Source organism: Rutilus rutilus, assembly GCF_951802725.1.
Source record: "Rutilus rutilus genome assembly, chromosome: 11".
NCBI lineage: Eukaryota > Metazoa > Chordata > Actinopteri > Cypriniformes > Leuciscidae > Rutilus > Rutilus rutilus.
Genome location: NC_140216.1, coordinates 31,866,668 through 31,885,531, shown reverse-complemented (window position 1 = coordinate 31,885,531; position 18,864 = coordinate 31,866,668). Strand labels below are relative to the sequence as shown.

General features: G+C 43.6%; 1 protein-coding gene across 1 annotated transcript; it reads right to left on the bottom strand.

Annotated features, from left to right (window-relative positions):
- Nucleotides 1-695: 695 nt before the first annotated feature.
- Nucleotides 696-16,481, bottom strand: LOC311300131 (interferon-induced very large GTPase 1-like; the record flags this gene model as incomplete). The annotated part of the gene is made up of 7 exons (XM_084424265.1): nucleotides 16,441-16,481; nucleotides 16,063-16,123; nucleotides 15,908-15,978; nucleotides 15,256-15,495; nucleotides 6,295-6,570; nucleotides 5,908-6,180; nucleotides 696-5,338 (listed from the first exon to the last, which is right to left on the bottom strand). Exons 2-7 carry the CDS (start codon nucleotides 16,095-16,097, stop codon nucleotides 696-698), a joined length of 5,538 nt encoding a protein of 1,845 aa, XP_084280391.1. The 5' UTR covers nucleotides 16,098-16,123; nucleotides 16,441-16,481.
- Between the last annotated feature and the right edge of the window lie 2,383 nt (nucleotides 16,482-18,864).

Sequence of the window (18,864 nt, the reverse complement as noted above, 5' to 3'; positions counted from 1 at the left end):
TGTAAAGAAACTTTTTGACCATAAATGCTTTAAAATTTTTAATATGAGTACAGTTTTAGTACAACTCAATAAATCATAAACTGTGTGTACATGCATATGGATAAGTGTTTTATATTATGAAACACATAAGACCAAATAATGAAGATCAATAGCTTTATTTTTCTAAGTATATTTCTATAATTATGTACAGAAAATGTTTTTAAAAAAATCATTATTAATGTTTTTTTTTACATTAACACACATTGGAATGGCGAATGTAAAATCATAAAACATTTCAAACATTACATTGACACACTACACAGTGTCAGAGATTTTCAAGAGTCAGTGTGTTTACAGTGCAGTGAGAAATCTTTCAGCTACTCCAAACCATGATATGGTACAAAGACAAACTGTTAACCATGTTACAAAAGGTCATTCATTTTGTCTCATCCAAATATTGATTGATAGTAAAATAAAGTAAAAATAAAAATGTTTTTCTTTGTTAACCAATATTGTGGTTAAATACATCGAGAGCCCTATTCCTGATTCCAAGGCATTTCTTCATTGATTGTCATTCAGGAAAGCAAAAGGAAAATTGCTGTACAATATTTTAAATCCCCATAAGCCAGGGTCACATTCAATGCTCAAGTCTCAATGGCCTGGTTAGTGATTTCAGTAGGCTACTTGTGATTAACCGTCGTCATTATTTTTGTGAATTAAAATAAGAATGTATCATCCAAGCATTTATTTGCCTGATGTACAGTGATGGTATACCAATCACGAGGTATGTCTGCCGGTTTAAAATTGTATCTCTTAGCAAATTTTGCGTTGTACTTAGCAAAGATGTACTTCCAGAAGTCAGTGGCCTCAATACTAGTGTCAGGCTGAATCCTCCAGTTTGGAAAGATTTGTCTGTATTCTTTATTGGGATGCCACTTTTGTCCTGTTTCTTTACAGCGGAAACTCAATTCACTAGCAACAACAGATGAGCATATGTCAGGGACTAATTTCTCTGTATGAGCCCATCTGTATTTATCAATGCCTTGTGGTCGATGAACTGAGGCAAAATGCTCAGTATGTTCTTTTCCTCCAGCTTCACAAGGCGCACTGCAGAATGGACACTTTTTCCCGCAGCCAAACACTCTGCTGAAGAGCACCTCTTGAGGTCTGTTCATTGTGAGTCTGGTTAGCTTGACCCTTACATCCTTTACACTACGTAGCTGATCTTCTAAAGTCGTATGCATTTTGTCTATTGATGATTTAAGGCAATCTGCAAACTCAGCAGAGTCCGAGTTGTTTAAAGCCAGAGTAGCACTGAGAGTGTCAATTGGTATGACCAGCTCTTTATCAAGACATTTGAAGACATTGGTCACGAAATTGCAGCTGTTGTTTGTCATGCTTTTTGCACTTTCAATTGCTGTTTTGAGTTGGCTGACAATTGCGTTTAAATGTTTCATCTCTAACTTGAGAAAAGCGTCTTCCTTTGAAAAATGTTCAATGATCTTCTCTGAAATCCACTCGGTTACAAACTTCTCGTAATTTAGCGCATACTGCAAGATACTTTCGAAGTCTTTATCCTGAAGCAGTTGTTTTAAAAGTGAACACTGGAAAAATGTTCGTGTGCTGAAAGCAACGCCTCTTTCGCCTGTCAACATTTCATCCACAATGTCAGGTCCGAGACGTTTCAGGATGTAGTCCATCACGGCAGGGGCGAAGCATTGCTGGGCACACATCTCGGCCTTCTTCTGACACTGGTCTCGCTGGTAGTAGAGGTCTTTAAAGTCAGCTAACCATTGCTCTTTGCACCTTTCAAGAGATGTCAAAGGGTCAGTTCTCTGTATGTAGTCGTCATGCATTTTCTGGAAAGCTTTTGCTGCAATCCCGCAAATGTGGATCTTGAGAGATGCTTCAATTTCAGGGCTGATCTCTATATCCTTGCAGTCTTCCAATTTCTTGTCAATGAAGCACAACAGTTCTTGTATGTCAGCACTATAGTCTAATTTTACACTTGTTTTAGACAAAATAAATACTTTGCTCTCATTTATTATTCTGTCGCATGACATTTGTATGAATTTGTGTTTTTTATTCCTCTGCGTAGGTAGAAGGGAATTCTTGAGTTTTTTAAATATATTGGTTTTTACAGTCATTGCGTAAAAAGGTCCAGTGCCACACTGATCTAGACTGGTGACATTTAACAGCATCTCACGTACGGCTCCACCTTTTGTTTCCATGTTACTGTGAAGGAATCTGTATGTTTCCTTCCCCAAATCACATCTTGGTAGTGCTGTAAGGGAAAACTGCTTCACAATGTCATCCCACATTTTTTTAAATTCCTCATTTAGTTCAATATCAGAGAGGTTGTGTTTTGTATTCCTGCAGGCACTGATCAAGTTGAGCACTTTTTCTTTCATGGTATCCCTTTGATTTTGTCTTATAGCCTCCACCTTTTCAATTCCCTTCTGTATCAATACAACATTCTCCAGTTTGTTTCGCAGATCTGTCTCAGTCTCCCTTCGAAGGCCTTTTGCACTATTTAAAAAGTCCTCCTTGTAATTTTCGACAAGGTGAACATTTTCATCCTCGCTTTCAAAGTATTGCTCAATTTTACCTGAAAGGCTTTTCTCCTCTTTGTCAAGCTCTTTACTAGCTTCATCTTTTAAATCAGCCACTACTCTGTCAACGTTAAATGCATTTCTTGTCCGCACTGACATTACACTCATGTTAGTGATTTTGGTTTCAGATTTTGTGTACCAGCCAATCATCTTCTTCTTGAAGGCCCATTCCCAAGTGTTAAACTCAACACAAAGTTTGGAGTAGGCTTCAGCGACAAGACTGTTTCGAAAACTGAAAATAAAGTTTTCAAACTGGACAGCCTTCCAGAGACTTCGTATCCATTCTTCAAATTCCATCAAATTTTGTGCTGGGACTTTTGTCACCTTAAAAATGTTAAGTATCCCATCCTTCAACTTGCTCACCTCCTCACTGTAACCAGTACTAACAGGTGCCATTGGTGGAACTCCAAGCCACAATCCAGGGATGTACCAGTTGTTTCCATCAATGTTATAATCTAGAATGTCTGTAAATTTCTTGTTGTTGCCAAGTTTCTCCATTCTGGCAGCTGCTTCTGTCATTTCATCTAGCTGTTTCAAAAGAATCTTTCTCTCTCTCAAGGTCTTTTCATACACAGCGACATCTGCAGTGTTTTGATGTACAAAATGACAACAGGGCCTTTTCCCCACCTCTTTCATGCGGAGAAAGGCATGGACAACAATTTGCAAAGTGTCTTTCATTTCTGTGGCATTTTCCATGGCAATGTTGACAATAGTAACATCGCTAAGCCCAACAACCACAGTTGCAAGTTCGTTATCGTGCTCGTAACTATTTGCTAGTTTTGCCAACTCCGGAGATTTTAATCCCTCGGTGTCAATCACAAGGATATAGTCACATTGGAGCTCTGATCGGAATTCCTCAGATATGCCTATTAGAAGCATGAAGGCGCCTCTTGTGCATCTTCCACTGCTAACAGCAAACTGAATTCCAAACATTGTGTTGAGGAGAGTAGACTTACCAGTGCTTTGGACTCCTAAAACTGTTACAACTCGTATCCTGTTGTGAGGTGTTGTCAGTTTGTTAAGTGCCGTAAGCACATCTCTAATCCACGTCAGTGGAATGTTTGATGCGTCTCCGTCAATAAGTTCTACAGGGAACCCAGTCAGCATCAACTGAGCACATATTTCTGGCAACTTCTTCAGGGCAGGGTACATCTTGTTTTTTGGGGAGTGTGTTGATTCATAGAGTTGACTCAACTCTCTCATGAAGTGTTGAACTCCTAAAGAGCTACTGGCCATCTCTTTTTCTAGATCTCTGAGATGTTCTTTATCTTCTTTGGGATTATTACACGCTTCCTTATACTGCTCATCAAGCCTTAACTGGTGCTTTCTTGTTAGATGATCTAAATTTATTTTCATCCATTTGAGAAAATATAACTGCTCATATGGGGAGCAGCTCAGGCCAGAGATGAATTGATACATTGTTTCTCTCATGTCGTTGCTTCCTTGTTGCATTCGTAGTTTCTGGATTTGACTTTTAAGTTCACTCTTGTAGTGCTCAATATTTTGATTCTTTGCCTTGAGTCGACACATCTCTTTCTCCAGTTTGGATAACTCCTTCCATAGTTTGTCTTGCAATGACAGTTCCTTCATTTTGAATTCTGGTATATTTGTGATGTCTTGTGTGATTAGGTCTGCCCGTTTCTTTGCATTTTGACAAATGGTATTGTTTTCATCGACAATAATCCCTAGATCTGGTGCCATCTCTGCCATCTTTTCAATACTCATTTTAGTAGAATCTGCAAGTATATCAACAACAGCCTTCTGTAGAGTATCAACAAACTTAAAATCATTCATGCTTCTATCCCTAAGGATTTTGGAGTATGGTTTGAACTTTGTTGTCAAATTGTCTCCTGAAGTTGAACTGTCTGTGGTGCAAACCAGAACCAATTTTGTACTAATTTGCAGGGAGTCCAGAAATGTCTGATTTGAGTCCAAATCATCACAGAACAGAAAAACTGCAGAGGATGTTTGGCTCAAGAAGTCGAATTGGGCCTTAAAGGCAGAAATATCCCCACGGAGATTTGCTACGGCTACTGGCTCTTTGAATTTGTCAATAGTTTTCTTTCTCCCAGGGAGATACCAGCTCATTTCAACAAGCCCATTGGAGATCTTTCTTGGAATGTTCCCGTTTTCCAGTTCCTTGTGGAAAAAAGTGTCATGATGATGCTGATTGTTGCTGAGGAGTTTGTTCAAAAACTCAGATTTGGACACACTGCTTTTTCCAAGTCTGACGAAAGAGATCAGCGGCAAATGAGTTAGTACGATGCTGTTTTCATTCAAACTGTCCTCTTCCAACGAATAAGATCTAAACTGCTTTGTTATGTCCCTCAAGGCCCAAAGCATCAACGTACACTCCTTTGTGTCACAGTTTGGCAGCAGCAAAGGCACAGAGAACTGACACATTGACATTTTTAGAGCCATTTCTTGCTGGAGGAAAGGATCAGCACAGTGGAACAGAGCTGTGATCAAATCTAGAGGATTGATTCCTTTCTGATCTTCATAGACACCAGAGTTACCAGAATTAGTTACAATTTCAGAGTTACAATTTGAAGCACATTTTATAATTCTGGCTGATGAATTGACCATCATGAGCTTTCTGATGAAAAGCCACGGCAACGATCTAAGACTATGTGCAGTTTGGACCTCATCAGACGGTTTCCTCAATTCCAACACAGACTGTAAAGTCAGTTTATTCTTCAAGTGGTTTTGTAGTCCTAGTTCTCTCAAAACAGATTCCATATTTATGTCTGAAATGCAAGATTATTCAGTTCATATATGTGTTTCAAATCATTGTAAGTAATGATTGTGTGAAATGCTTCATTCTCTGCTGAAAAGACCAGCAAATACTGTATATTTTGGATGCTGGTGCCACAAACAAGCTTCATAACTAGCTTTCCTTTTTACATTTATCTGACGCTTTTATCCAAATCGACTTACAATTGCTATATATGTCAGAGGTCGCACGCCTCTGGAGCAACTAGGGGTTAAGTGTCTTGCTCAGGGACACATTGGTGTCTCACAGTGGATTCGAACCCGGGTCTCTCACACCAAAGGCATGTGTCTTATCCATTGCGCCACACCACCCCTGCTTTTGCATTCACACTCCTGCATTCCGGATATTAATCTGATCAGTTCATGTATTTCTTGGGGATTGAACACATGACCTTGATGTAATTAGCATCATGCTATACTTTTTGAGCTAGCACCAAACCAGCACTAACCTAAACCAACCTAGATCAGTATGGATGTTCATGCTGGTCCTTTCAGCAGGGTCATATTGGTCTTATTATTTGATTAGGACAAAACAGTAACTCACTTGTGCGATGTGTGATTGTAACCGGAGCACTCTCAATTGTTGTGCCATTTAACTCAACTACAGTGCAGACAGAGAAGGAATATTCAGTTCCTGGTTTTAAACTCAATACATGAACCTCTGCCTCATCTGTAAAAGATTCCATTGCATTGGCTTCGCTTCTCCATATCACCCTGAATCTGTGAGGGATCTTGTCATCAATGATCGGATCATTCCATTTCAGAAAAACTGAAGTTGCATCATTTTTGATCTGTATGTTTTCAGGTGAGAGTGGCTCTGTACGGGATTATAAAACATCATTTTGTGCATAGCAATTCCATTTGCACATTGGCTAAATATTATGAAAATGCATTGGCTGTAAATGAGCAGGCTCCTAAAGCAGTCACTTACTTGTGTGGATGATTAAAACGGCTGGTTCACTCTGTTTGCCATTGTTCAGTATTGTGTTTATTGTAGCTTTGTATTCAGTAGCAGGAAGAAGATCTTCCATTAAATTTATATTTTCATTTGATTTCAGAGTCACTGATTCTGTTTTCTCTTCATTTTTATACATAATCACTTGAAATTTGTAGAGACTGGGATCCATTTTTTGTGGTGGCGTCCAATTTAGTTTTACAGTTGTTGTATCCTCTGACACATATTCAAAATTCTCAGGTGCTGGTATTGCTTTGGGGAAAACAACAACAACACATGAGTAAACACAAAGAATAAATAATGCCACCCAACTTTGAGACTTTTTGTGTAAGTTACATTGTTACATCAGTAGGTGGCGTCAAATCTTTATGAGTGAGTCAATGAATCATTCATTGGAGGAAAGAATGAGGAGAATGATGAAATCCATCCTCAGCAACAGGAGCCACCCACTGCATGACACTGTGGTTGCCCAGCAAAGCAGCCGCAGTGACCGATTCCTCTCCATGAGCTGCAGGACTGAGAGGTTCAGGAGATCATTTGTTCCGGCCGCCATAAAACTACATAATGGACCTGTTTGAAGTGCATTAATTATTTACTACTAATGATAGTAGTAGCTTGTTCTCTTACGAGAGGTTCTCTCGTATTGCGTAAGTTGCTTACGCTACGGGTAAAGTCATCTTTTCTCGAGATATGAAGCCAAAAATGATCCTTAATTTTTAAAATCTTGTCAACGCAGTGCAGCAGCAGTCAGACCTAGAGCAGGCTATCTAGCGTGCTCATTGGCTGCCCTGCGGCAACTGCAGCACCCTACCACTGAGCCTGGCGTGACATCACGCCCAATGAGGGCGCAATCCGTGCCTGCTTCGCTATCCGGCGATAGTATCCTTTTACTACTCTGCCCTACAAAGGCAAAAGACCTTAAGTCGCTAGAGTGTGGAACTGAGAAAAATGACTTTAAAGATTTTTAGTTGTCCCGTCAAATTAATTATAGGTAGGACACTGGAAATCTGGCAAATAGATGTTTTAGTAATGGAAATTATATACATAAAAAAAATTGAGCTCAAACTTGACTTTTGACCACTATTTTAAAGTTACTGTACTCTGCCTTTGTATTGTCAGCAAAAAGTGAGAAGTCATACCAAGGCAAAAGGCAGTAACTTCCACATTCTCAATATTTGGTTGCTGATCACCATTAACAAAATCATTATAGTAACACCTGTATAAAATCTAGTGATCATGGCATTTATTTTGTATGATTTACAATTATTTATTGCCATCTACTTATTGCTATCCTGGGCTTTGGTTGCATTCTGATGGCATTATTAATACATTTGACATGACAAAATACGTCCATAGATATATTAGTCCAGCGTTGGCTCGACCGTGTTTAGGGCGGGGCTGAAGGCGCCGGCGAAGTTTTGGCACTCTGCCAGCTAGACAATAGCATGAGTGTTTCAACCTATGGTTTCAACCAGGTCCTGTACCCGAACTGAGTGAGGCGGGGCTTTAATTCTTGGTTGTATTCATCTGATACGGCAATGCATAACGTTTTTCTGTCAACTCTGCATAATCCTTCGCGATCGTTATCGCACGTTTGTCGACGGCGGGTTCAGACCATACTAAATGTTCTGACCGCAGTTGTGCAGGACAAAGCTCTGAGGACATTAGAAGTTAGAGGGACTGATGGCAGCTGTACAAAGTACACAGGCTACACCGTAATTTTAACATTAAAACAAAGGCAGATAACAGTACAATCTGGTAGGTAGCATTATTTGATAGAACACCGACACAGTAACTTCATATTGACGCGCGGCTAAACAAAGGCAGAATACCGTAACTCAATTTCGAGCGTTCCAAAACAAAGCCAAAGAGCCGTAACTGATGTTACGGTGTTCTGCCTTTGTTTCTCATGGGCTTTTGGAAGTTACTGTTAAGACAATTCATTATTTTCTCGAAAAAACAACGGAATTGATTTAAGATACTTATCCACATGATAAAGGAGGTCTTGAATGTGCCAAAAATATAAATAACTCATTTTCGACCAAAAACGAAGTTACGGTCTTTTGCCTTTGCACGGCAGTACTGTGCTTCACTGTGTGCTCGCCGCCGCGACACACTTTTCTAAAAGAGCACGAGGCGTTTGTTTCAAAATGCCTCGCATTTCCTGCGGCTCGTGCAGAGCCCCGCTCAGCGACAGGGACCGCCACGTGATCTGCGCTCTCTGCCTGGGACGAGACCACGCAGCCCTCGCTCTCTCTTCCGGGGGCTGCGAATTCTGCGAAGAACTGTCGATGTCGACCCTGCGGGCTCGACTCGCCTCGTTCGACGCTCCCGCTGTCTCTCCGCCTGCCTTCACCGGGCCGCGCAAGAAGCAGCGCCGCTCCCAGAGGCCACTGGAGCCCGATGCAGCAGCTGAGTGCTCGCCGGATCCCTTCCCGCGAGCCTCGCTCTCTCCTTCTCCGCCCCCCTTTTCTGACGCGCAGCTGCCGGCTCTCGCCCGCACTGCCGTCGCCTCAGGCGATGAAGCGGACGAGGCTGCTATCGGCGACAGCTGCTCTCTTCTCGCTTCGGACAGCGAAGAGTGGTCCGGGTCTCACCGCTCCGCCTCCTCTTCGACACGGGAGTCTAGCAGGTCCCGCGCCAATGTCGACGCGGAGCTTCTCCGCCTCCTCACTAAGGCGGTCGACCAACTGGGCCTCGAGTGGTCCCCACCGAAGGCGCCCGCGCCCAACAGACTCGCCGGGTGTTTCTGCCTAGCCACCGCCAAGCGCCTGCCTCTAGGTCAGCACCCTTCCTGCCTGAGCTTCACACCGAGCTCTCGAAGTCTTGGAGCGCCCCCTTCTCCGCTAGACTCCGCTCTCCGGTCTCCTCGACCCTCTCTCAAGTAGACGGGGCCGTCGAGAAGGGATATACTCAAATTCCCCCGGTAGAAGAGGCTGTCGCAACGCACCTTTGCCCGCCATCCGCTAGATGGCGCTCAAAGTCTGCCCTGCCGTCCAAAGCCTGCAGGACCACATCAGCTCTCGTCGGCCGCGCTTTCACTGCCGCCGGCCAGGCTGCTTCCGCCCTGCATTCGATGGCTGTGCTCCAGATCCTTCAAGCCGATCTCCTCCGCGAAATGGATGAGAAAGGCCCGGACCACGCTGTCCTGACGGACCTGCGCAGCGCGACGGATCTCTCGCTTCGCGCTACAAAGTCCGCAGCACAAGCCATCGGGAGATCCATGGCTTCGCTCACCGTCACCGAAAGACATCTTTGGCTGACGCTCGCGGATATGAGCGAATCTGAGCGCTCCGTGTTCCTCAACGCCCCGCTCTCCCCCACCGGTCTCTTCGGCCCAGCGGTAAGCGGGATTGTGGATCGTTTTTCGGAGGTACAGAAGGCGTCGCAGGCTAGGAATCTCTTCCTGCCCCGCCGCTCGAGCTCAGCTGCAGGCCGCTCTCAGAATCAGCCTCCTGCACGCAGCTCGTCTCAGCGCTCTTCTCAGCCTCCGTCTTCGCAGCAACGACAAGGCGGCCGCCCTAGATCGCGCTCGACCAGCCGTCACAGACCGCCTCCCCCTCGGGGACCCCGGCCCAAGATATCGCTGAAGCCCGAGCCCGCGAAGTCCTCCTAGCAACCGCAGGGAGGAAAAGATGGCTGAGTCCCGCCGCGGTCGGACCGCCATCAAAGCGCCCACCTCTGTCAGTCCCCTTAGAAAAGGCTACTGCAGCAGTGTACACCGCAGCCAACGAGTCAGTTATACAACTCGCTCGCCTGCACACAAACGCCGTTTTCACGGCGACCCAGAGAAATCTAAAAAAGAGTGTAATGTCTGGTTATCCGGCTCACGCCGATGGTGTTATGAGTGTAGAAAATGTGCCCACATCTCTGTGTTCACCCCTACACACAAGCACGATTCCCCCGGTACCTCCCACAGAGCGCACTCTCATAAAGCGGGCACGCGCCGCTCGAGTGCTAAGTGTAGGAAATGTGCCCACGATCCCGTGCCCACACCTACCCACTGCCCGCTCTGTTACACAGTTGTCCCGGGGTTCAGATCCTTTAAAGCTCCCAAACACTGGCTGTGTTGCCTATGTAAGCCCTGCGCCCGCTCACGAGCCCGCGCACTTACCAATAAACACGTTAACCCCTTCGCCGCTCTCGCGCCACGGGTTTCTAGCCACAAAATGTTCTCCGTCCATAGCGACCGAGCCGCGCGCGCCGCCCCATCCTCTCTGATGCAGGTTCCCCATCCCGCGCAGTGCGGCGATCTGAACCCAGAGACCATTCGACCCCTAGCTATGCGTGCGAAAGCATGGGAAGCGATTCCGGGCGTGTCAGAATGGGTGCTGAATACTATAAAGCAGGGCTATTCGCTACAATTCGCTTGCCGTCCCCCGCGCTTTCGAGCACGGACCGAGACGAGAGTGAATACAGAAGTAGCGCACCTACTTCAGGCAGAAATAGCAAAGCTGCTGTGCAAGGGGGCTATAGAAAAGGTGCATCCTTCTCTGAGCGAGACGGGCTTTTACAGCCGTTATTTCCTCGTACCCAAGAAGGACGGAGCTCTAAGACCTATTTTAGATCTGAGATATTTGAACAAAGCTCTCATGAGACGGCCGTTCAAAATGATCACAACCAGACAAATCCTCGCGCAAATTCGCCCGAGGGACTGGTTTATCTCTCTCGATCTGAAAGACGTATATTTTCAGATCCAGATTATACCCTGTCACAGGCCATTCTTGAGATTCGCCTTCGATGGTCAGGTATATCAATACACCGTCCTGCCGTTCGGCCTGTCTTTGGCACCTCGTACATTCACGAAGTGCATGGACGCGGCTCTCGCTCCCCTGAGAAGGCAGCGGATGCGGATATTGAACTATCTGGACGATTGGCTGATACTAGCGCAGTCAGAGACAGAGCTCATGTCTCACAGAACAGCGCTCCTCAGCCATCTGGAAATCCTGGGTCTCTCGGTCAACTGGATCAAGAGCTCATTACTGCCCAGTCAGTCAATTTCCTTTCTAGGAATAGAACTGGACTCGGTGGCTATGACGGCCAGATTGTCAACGCAGCGCGCGCGCCGCATTCGACATCTCGCCGCGTCTTTCCACACAGGCAGCCGCGTTCCGCTGAGAACATTTCAGAAAATGTTGGGCCATATGGCATCAGCTGCAGCTGTGCTCCAGCTGGGCTTACTGCGCATGCGCCCGCTACAACGCTGGCTGAAAGCGCGAGTGCCTCACCGAGCCTGGACTGCCGGTCGGCCTGCGAGTCAGTGTGAATCAGGGCGAATGGTACCACACGGGGGTGACAATGGGAGTTGTCTCGCACCGAAAGGTTGTCTCGACAGATGCCTCCAACCTAGGTTGGGGGGCTCTTTTCGAGGGCAGACCGGTCTATGGCCTCTGGTCAGACCAGGAGAATCGCCTTCATATAAACTGTTTAGAGATGCTGGCGGTCGAGAATGCGCTGAAGCACTTCCTCCCATACCTGCGGGATCACCATGTACTAGTCCGCACAGACAATACGTCAGTGGTGTCCTACGTGAACCGTCAGGGTGGCGTCAGATCCAAAATTCTCTGCGCCCTGGCGGAACGCCTCCTCGTTTGGGCTCAGCACTCACTGCGCTCGCTGAGAGCCGCGCATGTGCCCGGTCACCTGAACGATGGTCCAGACAGGCTGTCCAGAGACAATGTTCCCCCGGGGGAATGGTGTTTGCATCCCCAGACAGTCCAGTTATTGTGGCGCCTTTTCGGCAAAGCGAAAGTCGACCTTTTTGCGTCAAAAGACAACGCTCACTGCCAAAGGTTCTTTTCAAAGAGCGAGGATGCGCTGGCCCAAACCTGGCCCAGCGGCCCGCTGTACGCTTTCCCCCCGGTCTCACTGTTGCCACAGGTCATCGGGAGAATCAGGGAAGCGCGCCACTCGGTGCTCCTCATTGCCCCGCACTGGGCGAATCAAACGTGGTTCCCGGAATTAATGCGGCTGGCAGATACAGCCCCATGGCCGATCCCGGTGAGGAGAAACCTTCTCTCTCAAGCCCGCGGCTCGATCTGGCATCCTCATCCAGAGCGCTGGTCTCTGTATGCATGGATAATCAACGAATACCCGTTGACCTGCCAAAAGGGGTTGTGAACACGATCACACAGTCTAGAGCTCCCTCTACGAGACGGCTCTACGCGTCTAAATGGTCTGTGTTCGATAAGTGGTGCACCGCCAAAGATTTGGATCTACATACGTGTGGGGTCGCGCAGGTGCTTTGCTTCCTTCAAGAGCTGTTGGACATGGGCAGGTCCCCCTCCACGCTCAAAGTGTATGTTGCGGCCATTTCAGCGTTCGCCGACTCGGCGTAGGGCCGCGCATTAGGAAGGAACGAGTTCATCATCCGCTTCCTTAGAGGAGCCAGGAGGATGAATCCCCCGCGGCCCCCTTCGGTTCCTATCTGGGATCTTTCCCTGGTCCTAGAGGCCCTGAAAGCGCATCCCTTTGAACCGATAGAAACTGTGGATTTCAAATATCTCACGCTCAAGACCGTTTTTCTGATAGCCCTGTCTTCAGTCAAACGTGTGGGGGACCTACACGCGTTATCAGTTAACGCCGTGTGCCTTGAGTTCGGACCTAATGACTCGAACGTCATTCTCAAACCGAGGCACGGTTATGTCCCCAAAGTGATGGGCACTCCCTTCAGAGCGCAAGTCATTTCTCTCTCAGCTTTGCCGGCATCCGGCAGCGAGGTCGATAATAACCTCCTCTGCCCTGTCAGAGCACTGAGAAATTACATCACGCGCTCCGCCGCTGTCAGGCACTCGGAGCAGCTTTTCGTTTCGTTTGGTGGGCGCACCAAGGGTCTCGCCGCCTCGAAACACAGTCTGTCCAGATGGATAGTGGACGCTATTGCGGCTGCTTACGCATCTAAAGACCTGCAGTGCCCCTTAGGCATCAGAGCTCACTCCACTAGAGGCATGGCTTCGTCGTGGGCTTGGTCCAGCAGGATTTCTATTCATGACATTTGTACGGCGGCGGGCTGGGCCTCCCCCTCTACATTTGTTAGGTTTTACAACCTGGAAGTTCCCGCCCTGCAAAACTTTTTATCAGTCTTAGTCGCGCGTATGCCCTGCCCACATTCTCGTGCGCAGGCTACTGCTGTTCGATTTAGCTCTCCTGGTTGAGCTGCACTATGAAGGTTTGTGTCAGTTTCAGTTCAGACCGGCTGGGCCGCTCTGCACTCCCTACTGTGTGCTTATGTACATGCGCTAGCCATTCTGTTGGCCGCCCGGCTCCCACTTATCGTGTTCCCCGGGCTTTCCCTGGGACTCATTCAGTGGATGCTGGGCGCGCACAGCGTTGACAAGGGTGTTCCCGTAGCGTAAGCAACTTACGCAATACGAGAGAACCTCTCGTAAGAGAACGTAAACGGTTACCTAACGTAACCTCTGGTGAGGGCGCCACGTCACGCCAGGCTCAGTGGTAGGCTGCTGCAGTTGCCGCAGGGCAGCCAATGAGCACGCTAGATAGCCTGCTCTAGGTCTGACTGCTGCTGCACTGCGTTGACAAGATTATAAAAATTAAGGATAATTTTTGGCTTCATATCTCGAGAAAAGATGACTTTACCCGTAGCGTAAGCAACTTACGCAATACTCGTTCCCTCTTCTAGAGAGAACAGAGGTTACGTTAGGTAACCGATTACGTTTTGTGACTCTTTTTTATTAACTGTTATTATCTGTTTTTATGAGTGTGTTGCAGTGAGAATGCTTGTTGGTAGACAACACACACTATATGCTGCTGGACATCTGAATTTCCCCTGTGGGGATGAATAAAGGCATCTAGCATCTAACATCTAACATTCAAAGACACTGATTCATTAAAGCTGTTTTGGTGAGCAACTGAGCATTAATAATCAATAATCAATCATTTAATAATTTCATGCATTTTTCAGAACAACAGCACTTTTGCTTTCTGATATTGCTTAAATGGAGTATAATATATCAATGAGTGTTTTAAAATTAAGTAGTCACCATAGATAAGATCGCTACTGCTACTAATGAAATTAAAGTGTAATGAGTTATAAATTATAGTGTAAGGAGAAATAAACATTTTCATCTTGTTTTTTTATGAGTGAGAAGGATGTGTTTAGGGGTGGGGTCAGGTAAGGGGCATCATTTTCATTGCATGATTTAGAAACACCCACCAATATGAAGGCAAATTTAGTAACGCCCACTTTTGTTCTGCAGAGACCTCAATCTCATGCAAGTGACATTGTCCTGCCTTTGCTATTTATTTTGATTAAAGATTATGAGAACACATGCATTTAAAAAAATAACCATGTGCATGGATAAATCATTATAATAAATACTGCAATATTTCATAAAAAATAAGAATTACCAATTTTGAACCACCAACCATCCAATGACCCATCAGTGCCGATGGACAACATCAAGGCCCACCTACAGTTTTTCTTGTTCAAGAAGTCACTTCACAATATGGAAGAAAAGACTATCACAACGTCTGTTTCATGCTGACTTTAAGACATTTTCCAGATTGACAATTTGTAATTTTAGTCTTGATTTCATGAGATCAGTGAACCATAAACTTTAAAATTGTATAATCCTTTCCCAAAGACTATTGAATGTGATTCAAATACACATCTAGGCCTAGCTGGTTTCACAGACAGGGCTTAGATTAAGCCAGGATTAAACATTAGTTCAATTAGGACATTTAAGTAGCTTTTATAAACATGCCTTAGAAAAGAAAAAAAACATTCCTGGTGTACATCTTGAGACAAAACAATGGCACTTACATGTTTGAAGATTTAATTTCCTTAAATCAACTTTAAATGTTCTTTATTTTAACTTATAATTAGTAACAAAATGCATCACGTAGCTTTTATAATTTAAAAGTACTTCATCATAATATAATTTACATGACAAATGTAAGCAGCTTGCTATAGTTTACCTGTACACACAGATGCGGAGAAACTCTTCTTATCCTCAACCGCCACTACTGTGATGTTATAACTTGTGCCAGGCGAAAGCTGTTTTATCTCAAAACGGTTTTCATATGTTGTTTTAGTATAATCTTTTTCTTCATTCTTCCATTCGATCTGGAATTTTTGTTGTCCATTCGCAGCCACATCTGGATCTCCCCACTCGAAGCGCACTGAGTGCGGGCCTACATCAGTGAATCTAATGTGACCTGAGGGAGAGGGAATATTTGGAAAATAATTTAAGGATCAATGCTTTTGTTGAAGATGAAGTGTATAATTTATCTGCCGCTGACACCAAACAGAACTGAAAATATAATATCAGGTTATTTTGTTTTTATCTTCATATACAAACAGATGGTCCTGCCACAAACTCACGCAACTGGTTGAGCCAGTGTTGCTGCTTTGGCCTTTTTTAGATGCACAAATCAAGGTTTAATAGAGCTACAGTGTTTACAGTTTTTATAAAACTCATCCCACACATGACTTATAGTTTACCCGTAATCTGAGAAATGACATTATTTACATAATGACATTATTTCATGTATTCTTAAGACATTATCCTATGAATACATGAAAATGATATGATCAAAATAAATGATAAAAATGAATTCACTTCTATACCCTCAGTTTCTTCTTCTTCTTCTTCTTCTTCTTCTTCTCCTACTTCTTTATCCATGCATGTTCCTGCATTCCTATTATACACAAAACAAACGTATTTCAATAATGTCAATGAATATATAAAATAAGCTTCTCTCCAGTATTTGATTGTAGTTTACCTTTGAATGCCACTGCTTTCATCCCGGTCCTCCATCTCTTACTTCAAAGCCTGGCAGTTTTCTGGCAATATTTTTATAATAATGTTGATTTGTAAGACATATACTCTCTATGAACATCATCTAAAGATATATACTCATTCAATCTTTCAAGAATGTGGAAAATATATTAAAAACATAATAAAAATAAATTGTTTATGTACGATGTACACAAGTACATAAGTAATTCTTATTTAATATGCAATAATATGTATGCATTTGGATTATGAAATATTTCAAAAATAAAGGACATGGTTCAATTTAAAATACATTTTACTTAACTGTTAAAAAACATGGTCTACAATAACTCAAATTAAGAATATTATATACTATAATACTCACAAGTAGATTCAGTGTATTATGAGAGCTTCATCTTCCTTGAGTTTCAAAAGACAAAATGATGGTCTCTAGTCTCTGTCTAATAAATGACACACACATATATATACTAAGCAGCAAAGTGGCTTTCGGTTTTTATTACGTGAGCTCAGTTCCTGTCATAGGTGTGGGGTTTGGGGGGGTTCACTGGTTAGACTGGTTTACACTTACTGAAAATGAAAAAAAATGTGTATGTATTGAATGTTAGATATGAGGAAGATTTTGGTAATGTACTGGGAAAAGAGTGTAAGATGATAAGAACATAAATCAAGAAGCAAATTACAAACCTGCTGACACAAGCTGATGCAAAGGAATGTTTGGCAGTGAGTACACACTTTTAAAGTGAAAGGTCTGTCAAAGTGAAAAGGTCTATATTTATTTATTTCGAGCGTAAAGCTGTGCTTCTGGATGCCAATAAACATTGTCATCATAAAGACAAATTGACTAAAAGTGTTCTTACAGATGCAGCATTAAGCAGCCTTTTGTTGAATATATATGCCATTTTTGCTGTAAAGTTGATATAAGTGCTTGCACAAATAGGAACTTTATTGAAATATGATATTGGAGGCACCTTTACATACAGTGCTGATTTGCCATCTTTTCAATAGGCTATTTGAAAACATCATTTATACATGATATTTCAAATAAGATATAAAGTACAAAATGGACAAGTATTTTAATCACATGACAAATTTTTTGCACAAAGCACTTGCTGTAGGTTCATAAAACTGAGGTTAAACCACTAGTCACATGGATTACTTTAATGATGTCTTTACCGTTCTGTGGCTTGAAAGTGGTAGTTTCGTAGTCTGTCAATGGAGGGATGGAGATCTCTCAGATTTCATTAAAAAGATCTTCATTTGTGTTCCGGAGATTAACTAAAGTCTTACGGGTTTGGAACGATATTAAGGTGAGTAATCAATGACAGAAATTTCAATTTTGGGTAAACAATCCCTTTAATCTTTTACTGGATATAAGCACTTCAGTAACATTTCTATGCCCATCTCTATCCCCTATGTTTATTTTTTACTGAATACACTACCTTTTAAAAAGATGCAGTGTTTTATAAACTGTATAGTTTGTATGAACCCATTCATCGTTTATGTGATTTGTTTCTATTTGGAAAAGCAGATACAATATAAAAATGCCTTTTTCTTATGTTTTCTTGCAAATGTGAATGCTGTCTTTCCCAGAAATGCTTCACTTTATTTCAAACTACATTTACATAGCCTATAGTACAACAAGTATTACAAATATGTACTCTTGCGTAATGTCAGAATGCAGAAATGAGTGAATACAACTAGAGAAAGATATCTATAGAAGTGGAGGAAATTAGTGAAAAGTAAATAAAAAAATTAAGAATTGCCCTGTCTCAAAAACTCTTCTTTTTTAAAGGGTTACTTCAGGATTTAGCATTAAGCTTTGTATTAGTAGAAAACCTGTAGTATTTTCGAATTACCATGCTTTCCACCCTCATATGACCCTGAGACAAGAGATTTATGTATTTTTTGTCTGGAAAAAATCCTCCGATGACGCAAAAATCGTCATTTTGCGTCATCGGAGGATTTTCTGGACAGAGGCTAAAGACTACAGGCAGTAGATGGCGTTGTTCCGCATGTTTTCAGCCCGCCCATACAGGGTGGGATCTCACTCACAGAATGTAGGCTACACACAGTCAGCCTTTCTTTGGAAGCTAAGCTAGCAAGCTCTTGTTCTGTGGAGAAAGCTGAATAGTAGGAGAAAGCTGAGTAAGTAACCATCCTCCTTTTCCCGGACTTGATCGTTCAAAATGTCCGGGATTCAGCTTTTGCTTTCTGCGGTCGCTAGGCTATTCCTTGTTTACATGCACACCTTTCAATCTAACTGAATTCATTCCGATTGGTGAATTTGAATGTAGTGTTTACATGAACGCTAAACAAGTGATCGGTTGATGTGCATTTTACCATTGCTAAGAAAAATTCCCGCTCCTCCGTGAGAGATGCGAGACCCGGCGCGTCTCAGTAATGACGCCACCGGCCTCGCGCCGTTCTCCCGCGGCCGTCAGCCTCGCCCTGCTCGCCACAGTAAACATGATGAATGGCGACTGTAGAACGCAAAAGCCGAATCCCGGACATTTTGGACGATCTCTATCCCTCGTAAACTCATCACGTAGGCTAGCTTTGTTGTTTTCAACAACTGCGCACTCTTACCGGTAGGCGTGGCCTCCTAAGGCAGCGAAGCAAGTGCATTCTGGGAGTTGTTGTCTTTCATCCACATAAGCCAAAAATACATTTTCTGGCTTTTCTCAGTCTAGAAAGCTCCAAATTCAAAAATTTCTTCACATTTCTTCTTAAATGACCTATTTTAAATACACATTCATCTTCTCAGAGGTGAAGTATCCCTTTAAGTAAA